The 10,838-nt window shown below is 35.8% G+C and overlaps 1 protein-coding gene across 1 annotated transcript; it reads right to left on the reverse strand.

The window, feature by feature from the left end:
• Nucleotides 1–5,396: 5,396 nt before the first annotated feature.
• LOC115717270 (ATP-dependent Clp protease ATP-binding subunit CLPT1, chloroplastic) lies at nt 5,397–8,014 on the reverse strand. The gene is made up of 6 exons (XM_030646238.2): nt 7,538–8,014; nt 7,402–7,437; nt 7,179–7,288; nt 6,245–6,424; nt 5,774–5,901; nt 5,397–5,687 (listed from the first exon to the last, which is right to left on the reverse strand). The coding sequence occupies exons 1-6, from the start codon at nt 7,768–7,770 to the stop codon at nt 5,655–5,657; spliced, it is 720 nt and encodes a 239-aa protein (XP_030502098.1). The 5' UTR covers nt 7,771–8,014; the 3' UTR covers nt 5,397–5,654.
• Between the last annotated feature and the right edge of the window lie 2,824 nt (nt 8,015–10,838).

A 10,838-nucleotide genomic window follows, 5' to 3' on the forward strand; every position in this document is an offset into this window, starting at 1 on the left:
GTGCAGCGGACCAATGAGGCAATAGAGAAGATAAAAGCTAGAATGCTTGCCTCACAGAGCAGACAGAAGAGTTACGCAGATCCGAAACGCAGAGATGTTGAGTTCCAAGTAGGGGACCATGTGTTTTTACGGGTATCTCCGATGAAGGGGATCAAACATTTTGGGAAAAGAGGCAAGTTATGCCCTAGATTTATAGGACCTTTCGAGATTCTCGAGAAGATAGGTCAAGTGGCATACCGGTTAGCATTGCCTCCAGCCTTATCAGCAGTTCATAACGTATTCCATGTCTCGATGTTGAGAAAATACGTTTCAGATCCCTCTCATATACTCAGTTATGAGAGCCTAGAACTGCAGCCAGACATGACTTATGAGGAACAGCTAGTGCAGATCCTGGATAGGAAGGATAAAGTCCTTCGGAATAAGACCATAGCATTGGTCAAGGTTCTCTAGAGAAACAGCAAGGTGGAGGAAGCCACCTGGGAGCTAGAGTCAGATATGATAGCAATATCCAGAGTTATTCAAGTTAGATTTCGGGGACGAAATCCTTTTAAGGGGGGATAGTTGTAAAGACCGCTTAGTTTAATTTGGAAATTAGCAGTTAATCACGTTTAATTATGAAATTATTTATAGCCATTTAAATAATTTATTATACTGTAATTTATTGAATTCAAAGATGCATTGCTATGTCATTCAGTAGTTTTCATATTTTGCATTTCCGGTGCCCGGTATTTTGGAACTCGGTGTTTGGCTCAGTAGAAATCACAACTTAGTATGTTAGTAGTTTGGGACGGTTTATTAGACATTGGGAATGTCGGGAATGGCCGGGAATTTAGAATTTCCCAGAAATACCCCTTTAGTGTGATTTATGTGGTTTTAGTGTGGAGGGGCAAAATGGTCTTTTTGCCCCATTAGTATTTTGTCTTCTAGTGAGTTATTAATTGAAAAATAAATCTTATTTGACTCTTATTGTTGGCTAAAATGGTTAAGTTAACTCTTTATTTTTATTTTACAAAAACTCCATTATTTCAAAGTTAGAAAATATTCAAAAGAAAAGCAATTTTTCCTCTCAAGCTCTCTCTCTTTTCGGCCACTTGAGGCAGCAAGCTAGGTGGTGTTTTCTCTCCATTTTTCAAGTGATTTTTCAGCAAGATTAAGTGATTTTAGTGGACGTACTTCTTTGTTCAATTTCTTACTTTGTTTTCTTGAAAATTTTGATGAAAAGATGAATATTGCATGATGATTTTGGTGATGTTGCTGCTGTCTATTGTTGTTGTTGTTTCCTTGATTAAAATGTTGAGTTAAGTAGGTTTAATTAGATTGAATTGCATGCTTGAATTTCTTGTTCTAGTTGGATAGATTTTCTATGAAAAAGCTTGGGTTTTCAAAGAAAAATTGAGGTTTTGGTGGCTGTAGTGTTTGCATGAGTTAGATTCTAGTTTCTGATGTTGTTATAAGCTTAATTATGAGTTTGAAGCATAGATTGAATGCATGTTAGGTGATTTTACTCAAGCTTGAGTTTAGAACTCAAAGCTTGAGCTTTAATGGTGATTTTTGCTATTGTGCTTTCTGGGTGGTTTTGAAGCTTTAGAAATGTTCTAGGGGATATATAGAAAAGGTCTGGAAGGTTTCATTTGATTTGGAGTTGATTTGAGCAAGATATGAATTTTTGATTGTTGCTGCCTGCGAGGAACCGGAATTCCGGTTGTGCATCCGGAATTCCGGATGGGGTTCTCAAATTTCCCAGAACCAGAATTCCGGTTGGGCAACCGGTCTACCGGTTGGGGAAAATTCTGAAACCCTAGATTCTCTCGATTTTATGTTTTAAGGGGTATTGCCATGTTTTTTATCGATAGGGAAACTTTTAGTTCCTAGTTTAAGTCCCCAGGAAGTGATTTAGCGTGTCACTTATAGTGTTGTGATTTTTATGTTTAGGAGCCTGTAATCCGCCGCGCAGTTAAAGTTCCAGTCAGGTTGACCGGCACACCTGAATTCGGAATCCAGGTAAGATTAGTATAACAGTATGCATATGTAGATTACATGTTTAGCGTGCATGTAGGAAGCCTGTTAGATTACATTAGTTATGTATGTTGGCTTCGAACCATCCAACCCTGTCACGTCGGTACAGGCTGGAGTATGACCAGCAGCCGGAGTATGACCGGTTCGACCGATCAGGCTGACACTTGGTTGGTGGTTCCGTACTATTGACGTATCCCGTCGGTACAGGCTGGAGTATGACCAGCAGCCGGAGTATGACCGATTTGACCGATCAGGTGGATATAGTAACACGTCGGTACAAGCTGGAGTATGACCAGCAGCCGGAGTATGACCGGTTCGACCGATCAGGCTGTTATGTGTCAATAGTACCGTCCCTATGAACGTTCTGAACTCGATGCGTGTTGGACACGGCAGTAGTGACTCAGTACCGTGTTGGACACGGCAGTAGTGGGACTCAGTATCGTGTTGGACACGGCAGTTAGGGTTATGATCAGGGGTATGGGCGTCTGATCATGGCCGGGATTATGTATGAATATTATTATGCTTTTCTTACTGAGTCTGTCGACTCACAGTTCTACGTTTATGTGTAGGTAAAGGCAAGGCTAGAGCTGATGGACCGTGAGCGAGCTTATGAAGATTGTACATGTCGGGGCGGTTAGGCCTGGAGCGTACGATCCTCGGGACAGCAAGGCTGATTTTTGTAACTAGTCGCTAGGCGACATTTATTTTGTATAAACAGTTAACTTTTGTAAATGATTTTGTCATCGGGATCCCGAGTCTTTTGTAATATTATTTTACAAGTTTAATTAAAAAGCAAAAATTTTAATTAATCACGTTTTCCATAAACCTCGTTGATTAGCAACGAGCTGCACAGCATGTTTAAAAATCACGTAATACGCCTATGTTAGTTAGGGTGTTACAACATGACTATGTGAATAAAGTTTCCTAGATTTATCAGACACAGGATTTTACTGATATGATAATCTACAACAGAGTTTACTTTCATTTGGAGAAATGCTATGTTCTTTCCAGAGCATTGGTTAAAGTAAAGCTCAGGTTGGATGCATGGAGTATGCATCAAAAGGGACCGATATTGAACTTTGACTTAGATTTATTAAACTTACCGTAATATCTATTCAAGTCAATATCGCCTAGTTGATCCTAGATCAAATGATCTTAATCCTGTTATGATTAGGCTCAATCTCAAGAGGCTATTCGTGTTCTTTGATTTGTTAGTTAAGCCTACTTTTGGGTCAGGGTGATACGTACATTTTGGGAACACGGTAGTGCAATTGAGTGGGAGCGCTAACATAAACATGGAATCTATAGCTTCTATCTGGCGAATAGTAAGCAAAGGATGATCTCCTTCGAGCTTGACCAAACAAAAATAAATGGTGGAGATCTCATTTCACATAAGCTGAAATATCATTTATACGCGGTTAAGTATTTTAAGGATTAAATATATTGTAGGGTGTAACAGTAATCTAATCCCTTTACAGTGTAGATCATTCATATAGAGGATCATTGATCAAATTAGGATTATAACAATGGATAACTAATGATGTGTCTATATGGTGGAACATATAGAGCATTCTATATACTGAGAGTGCAATTCTAAGTTATATGCGTGGATTCAACGAAGAATTAATAAGTCAGTGAATTTAGGTTATAAATTCTTGATCTCTTTATTGGAAGCTCGGTTATATAGACCCATGGTCCCCCCACTAGTTGAGATAATATTGCTTGTAAGACTCATATAATTGGTTTTGATTAATCAATTATAATTCTCAAATTAGACTGTGTCTATTTGTGAATTTTTCACTAAGTAAGGGCGAAATTGTAAAGAAAGAGTTTTAGGGGCATATTTGTTAATTATGGTACTTTGTATAGTTCAATTAATAAATATGATAAATGACAATATTATTGAATAATTATTTATAGTTATGAAATAGTTAGAATTGGCATTTAAATGGTTGAATTAGAAAATTGATGTTTTTGAGAAAATCAGATGCAGAATTGAGAAAACTGCAAAATCCAAGTAAGGCCCATTACACTACATGGCCGGCCACTTGGAATGATTTTTCAAACTAATATTTTCATTATTTTAATGCCAAATAATTCAAACCTAACCCTAGTGGAATGCTATAAATAGATAGTGAAGGCTTCAGGAAATTTACACTAAATTTTCTACTTTTCATTCAGAAAAAACTGAGCCTCTCTCTCTCCCTATCTTTGGCCGACCACTCCCGCTCTCTTTTCTTCCTAAAGATTTCAAAATTCTTAGTGTTAGAGTAGTGCCCACACACAGCAAGTGATACATCAATCATAGTGAGGAAGATCGTGAAGAAAGACTTTCAGCAAGAAGGAGTTTCAGCACTAAAGAATCAGAGAAAGAGATCCAGGTTCAGATATTGATAATGCTCTGCTACAGAAAGGAATCAAGGGCTAGATATCTGAACGGAAGGAGTCATATTATTCCGCTGCACCCAATGTAAGGTTTCTCATACTTTATATGTGTTTATTTCATAGTTTTAAAAAGTTCATATTTAGGGTGTTAATCAACATACTTGTGAGTAGATCTAAGATCTGGGTAAAATAATTTCCAACAGTATTCCACGTAGTCTCAATTTTGCCTACGTGAACTAGGGTTGTACGAAAAAATTCGTAAACCGCCCAAATCGAATTACCCGCTCAAACCAAACCGAAAAATTTAATAAAAATTACAAACCCAAATAACCCGAAAAAATTACAAACCGCCCAATCTGTTAATTGGGCGGGTTTAAAATAGGCCCAACCCGCCCAACTAAACTGAATAACTCGACCAACCCAACTTTATTGGATTTTGATTTTTTTTTTATACTTTTTAGTTTTTATTATATATAACATAAATGATTAAATATATAATAATATAAATTTATATACTTAATTGTTAGTTTCAAAGTCATATATATTGTATTAGGGTTTGGTAGAATTTGATATTTTTAATTTATCTTTTTAAGTTTTATTGACTTTGAAACCAAAAAAAAAATGGCAGATTTAGACGGGTGGTTTACAGATTTTTTTTTTTTAAAATTAGGCAAGTTACACTTAAATTTTACTAACCCAAACTTTAGATTAAGTTAGAAAATATATAAGATAAACCGACCAAATCAACCAATGTACAACCCTAACGTGAACATACTACGTCATGTGGACGAAAAATAAAATAACAGTACTAATTTTCTGAGTAAAAAAATAAAAAATTTGTGAAATAATTACTCATACTATTAAAAAAATTATATAAAAATATTAAAATTTGAAATGTCGTAATTTTATGAATACAACAACAGCAAACAAAATGTGGTTTATTTCCTAATATTCCAATAAAAAATAAGATGCTATTTGATATTTCAGAGTAGAAATTGGCATAAACATGATTTCATCTACTTATTGCCAAACCTTGTTGAAAAATTAGGATGTCTATAATATATGTCAATTTGTTTTCTTTCCTTACAAAAATGAAACTTCTAGAATTGAATTCTGAAATATACCCATTTAAGTAACTTCATCATTAACAAATATAGCACAGGGAGGGAAGAAATGGCCTTTGGAGACTGTCAAGAGAAGTTTACAAAAGAAACTAACGATTTTTCAAAATCAAGAGGTTATATGAACTCCTATTATTTAAAGCTTAAAACACAATCCTTGTCCATCTGCAAAAGCAAAGAACAAAATTAGTGGCCTCTTTCTTAAGATCAAGAATTTACTCAAATATAATACTAGGAACCCCAAAACTTACGGATTTGCCAAGTTCTTTGGCTTTCTCATCATCAAAACCTAGGGATGCCAATATTTTGTGACCAGCTGACAATTTCTCAGACCAAACCCCTAGAAGTAGATGAGATACCGTTATTTCCCCTTCTTCACCTGTATTAGACATGATGAGCCAATGAATCAAAGTGTACATACAATTCGACAAGGCAACAAAATGCCATCAATTTTTACAGCCAACCAAGATTCCATTTGAATTCAATGAGGATTATGTCGAATTGGAGTAAAAGTGGTCGACGAGATGGTTTTAGTGATCAACTTGTAATAATTAGACTAAAACGCCAATTCCTACTGAAGTTGAGTGGATATTTCTTATGCAATCAAAAGTCAAAGTACCTGAACTTAAGCAATAAATCTATAATGCAGGAGCTTATCCCATGAAAATCAATGAAAACTGTTTTAAATAGAAAAGTATGAAGGTTACTTGCATGATATATACCTGAGCTTAGTTTCTGATCAACAGCCCAGTCAAGGGCTCTCTGAGCTGGTTCAGTTAATGGAGGATGCTCGGGACTGAAATAGTACATATCAGATTTTCCAAGTAAATTTACAGTTTCTTCTCGCACCTTGAAAAGTGTGATTCCATTTTCTCTTAAAAATTTTGCAGCTATACTCGTTCCTGTAGAGAAAAGTAGAAAATAAGGCAAAATAGAGCACAATAGAAAACTCTGGCACAGCAGTAAAGCACATTAAATTGCGTTAAAAGCCACCAGCTGAGTTCTTAGCAAGAGATACCTCTTAAAGAACAAGATTGAACAAATATTCTTCTTCAAAGTTTGATAAGCTTAGTTTGGATAAAATAATTATTTAACATAAAAAAGTTCAAAACAGATCAAAGGCCTAAGAAATAGAAAATCATACTAGAATCGGATAGATCCCAAGGCCAAATGCATAAAGAATTTAGCTACTAGACACTAGACACTAAATAAATCGGCATAAACTACAGATTACAGTTATCTACACCAGTGAGTGGGTTAGTGATAATAACATACTAAGAAACAGTTCCCCTTGAAGATAGTATACAACAAAGATTAATTTATGGTTTTTGCTTCACTCCATTATAAAATGAAAGTTTCACCACAAACTTATGCTAATTTAAAACTATGAAAACGAGACAGACTAAATCCACGCTATAAACGAGCAAATATCTTAACAATTTGAATACATAAAAGATAGTATACTTTGAAGGAGGAGTAAACTAGTCTAGAACATTTCAAGCGCAATTATTAACATCAACTATGAACATGAACATCCCAAGTGAAGTAGCTTGGTAAAAAGAACGAGAAGGCAACCCTCAAAAAACATATAGGAGAATTAAACTCAAAAATCCCCATCAGAAATAAATAAGCCAAAATAAGTAAAATGTTACTGACCCTCGACCAAAATCCCCATCAGAAGTGCTTCTGTGCCAGTATTGGGATACTTGAGCTTTCTCGCTTCTAACTCCGCCATAGCAAACGACCTTATCGCCCTCGCGGACCATCTGACAAAAAAAAATGGACAAAATTCAATCAGACACCCACAAATCAATACAAACAAATAAATAATCCTATGAAATGAAGCAAATAGCAAAGTCCAAAGAAATGAAGAACTCACTTTGGGGATTTCTCCTGAGGAGTCCTCTCTGGTTTCCTGAATACAAATATAAGAAACCATGGCAAATCATTCTCAACGAAACCCATAAAAAGCTGGGAGACTCAGAACCAAAACATACATACATTTATAAACTTACGCAGTTGGGAGGCTGAAGAGCACTGTGGCAATAGCTGGCCGATGCTTCGTAGCCAAATGCATCAAATTGGAGGGCCGAATCGAGAGCTGGCGACCAATAAAGGAGGTGGATAGGTCGTATCGATTCAGACGCCATGAGAGGAGGGGACAAGAAGCTCTATAGTGGCTCCCGGAAGAAGATTGTGAAGTTGAAGATGGAACAACTACGACAGCAGAGAGAGTATAGGACGCCATAACAAGCCCAATTACGAGAAACCCTAGAAGGTTTTTTCTCTTGGCGGGATATTATCTTAATCTAATCTCTGTAGTTCTGAGAGATTATGAATGTGGAACAGTTGTTTCGGTCTCTGTAATCTGTTGAGTTGTTTTGTGTTGTGTTGTGTAGGCAGAGAGAGACGCCAAGTTGGAAGTTGGAACAAGCAACAAGAAAGACACTCCTTCGTCTCTACCACCAAATGGGCCTCCTGGCCTAGTTCAACCCCAAAAAATGGGCTTTATTATTATTATTATTGGAAAACTTACATAATACTAATTTTTAACCTAATCTTTACAAAAGTACTGCCACACGGCAAAAATAACTTATATAGTGTCTTAGCCAATTTTTATTTTATATATACTATAAATACCAAAACAAAACGAGGCCTCCATCTTCCACACCTACGGACAGAACCACCACAGGAACACCAGAACAATCGAAAAACAACCATTAATTCTGGTTAGATTGAGAAAAAACAGTGAAATCGACGTCAAGCAAATAATCATGGCAAAATAACACTAAAACAAATTAAACAAAAGAAAAGAAAAAATGATTTTAAAAAACTAACAATGTTCTGCACAACCTCAATACCAGATGCAATAGCAGTTATATTTGCAAACCCAATCTTAAAAAAGCAGAATAAAAAAACTACTAAAACAACACAAAACAAATGTAAAACAATAAACAGATATAACTACTTAGAAAAACATAAAAGAACCACACACCTCAAAAAAAAAAATTCTAGTGAGCTCGTCAAATGTATTTATAGGATAACTAGAATAAAAAAAAAAAAATCACAAAATAACCATAGAGAATGAAGAAAAAATGTATTTATAGCCTCCAACTTTCACACTCATTGATAGAACTACCACAGCACTACGAGAACACACTGAAAACAATCATTAATTCCAGTGAGATGAAAGCAAGAACAGTGAAATCGACGTAAAAAAATAAATTATGGAAAATAACCGTAAAACAACACTAAAACAAATAAAAAAAACAAAAGAATAAAAAAATGATTAAAAAAACGAACCATCTTCTACACAGCCTCAACGCCAGATGCAATAGATGTTATTTTGCAAGCTCAATTCTAGAAAATCAGAATTAAAAAATCACTCTTATTTTTCCCCAAAAATGTGACTAAAAATTAGAAAAACTAAAAAAATAAAAAGAAGATGAAGAAGAAGAACTGAACATGAAATAAAATAAGAACACGAAGAGAAAACTAAAAATAAAAAACGTGACTGTATGGATTTTGAAACAAAAAAAAAGAGAGAAACCTATGAAGAAGAAGAAGATGATGAACATGGAGATAGAGAATAGGAAATAAGATGAACATGGAGAGAGAACATACATGTTTTGGGTCTCATTTTTATCATTAATTTTAAATAAATAAATACCAATGTAAAAAAAAGTCTCTCTCTCTAGAGTGTATTGTATGTCCCTCCACTATGAGTGTTTTGTGACTGATCGCTTTTGTTTCCTGTGATCCGATTGTCCTCCCTCGTATGTCCCTGTCCCATGGCTTCCAGTAGCGCACGATTGAACGAGATAGAAGAAGGATGGAAAAATATCTAGCTTGAAGAGGAAGAAGCAGAGGAAACCTTCTATGAAGATGCAGAGGCCGATGATGATCAACAAATCGACAGCCAATGGTGTCTTGTAGGGCGGCTTTCGTATCTTGATCAAAATCGTTTTTTATTTCAATTCTATCATGAGATAGACATTCAGCGAGTTATCAAAGGCAGTCTGTGGACTTACGATCGAAAACAACTCATAATCGAGCGTCTCAACGAAGGTGGCAATCCTAGGACTGTGCCGCTCAATACAATTGACTTATGGGTTCAGATTCATGATCTATAGTCTGGTTTCTCAACTATGAAAGTGGCCAAAGATGCTAGTAATTATGTTGGTAAGTTTATCGAATCCGACCCAAACAACTTCACAGGTGTTTGGCGTGAGTTCTTGCGGATCCGTGTCACTCTATCTCTTGACTGCCCTTTGAAAAGACGAATGAAATTCAAGAAGCGTGATGGCAGTTCATTCTACGCCATTTTTCGGTATGAAAACGTTCCAACCTTCTACTTTATTTGTGGACTCATGGGGCATTCGGAACGATTCTGCCCACGGCTTTTTAATACCCCTGAGCACCTCATCGTTAAACCATACAGCCTTCACATGAAAGCAGCTCATCGGCGACACGAGAATTTCACTGAATCACCTTACCTCCGATCGGGCAAAGCTGGCAGCAGCTTCTCGCTTGGTGTGTGTTGGGTTTTATGCCCTAAATAAAACTCATTTCATATAATCAGATTTACTTATTAATAAAGATCAGAAATAACATTTTATGTTGCATGGTTCACATGATTTATTTCATGATTATATGTATATAATGTATGAATTCTTTTTAAGTCCAGAACATATGAGTTGGTTAAAGATTATAGTGTTGTCAGCACAGTGGAATATAATCTTAATCATATGTTCAAAAGTTTATTCCCTGATTTGTCAGAACACTGGATTTAGACTGACATGGTATAATCAGCGATAGGTATTCTTACACCTTGGAAAAGTGTTATGTCCTTTCCAGGACATTGGCAAAGTTTACCAGCATCGGATGTATGGAGTATACATCGGAAGGGACCGATATTGAACTTTGATTAGATATGTTAAAACTTACCGTAATATCTATTCAATTCAATATCACCTGTTGATCCTAGATCAAATGATCTCAATCCTGATATGGTTAGGCTCAATTTTAAGAGTGTTACTCGTGTTCTTTGATTTGTTAGTTAAGCCTAGTTTTGTATCAGGGTGATACGTACATTTTGGGAACATTGTAATGCAATTGAGTGGGAGCGCTAACATAAATATGGAATCTATAGCTTCTATTTGGCAAATAGAAGTAAAGGATGATTTCCTTCGAGCTTAACCAAACGAAGATAAATGGTGGAGATCTCATTTCACTTAGTTGAAATATCATTTATACAGGGTTAAGTGTTTTAAGGATAAAATACATTGTAGGGTGTTACGGTAATTTAATCCCTTT

This window comes from Cannabis sativa, chromosome 5 (genome assembly GCF_029168945.1).
Source record: "Cannabis sativa cultivar Pink pepper isolate KNU-18-1 chromosome 5, ASM2916894v1, whole genome shotgun sequence".
Taxonomy (NCBI): domain Eukaryota; kingdom Viridiplantae; phylum Streptophyta; class Magnoliopsida; order Rosales; family Cannabaceae; genus Cannabis; species Cannabis sativa.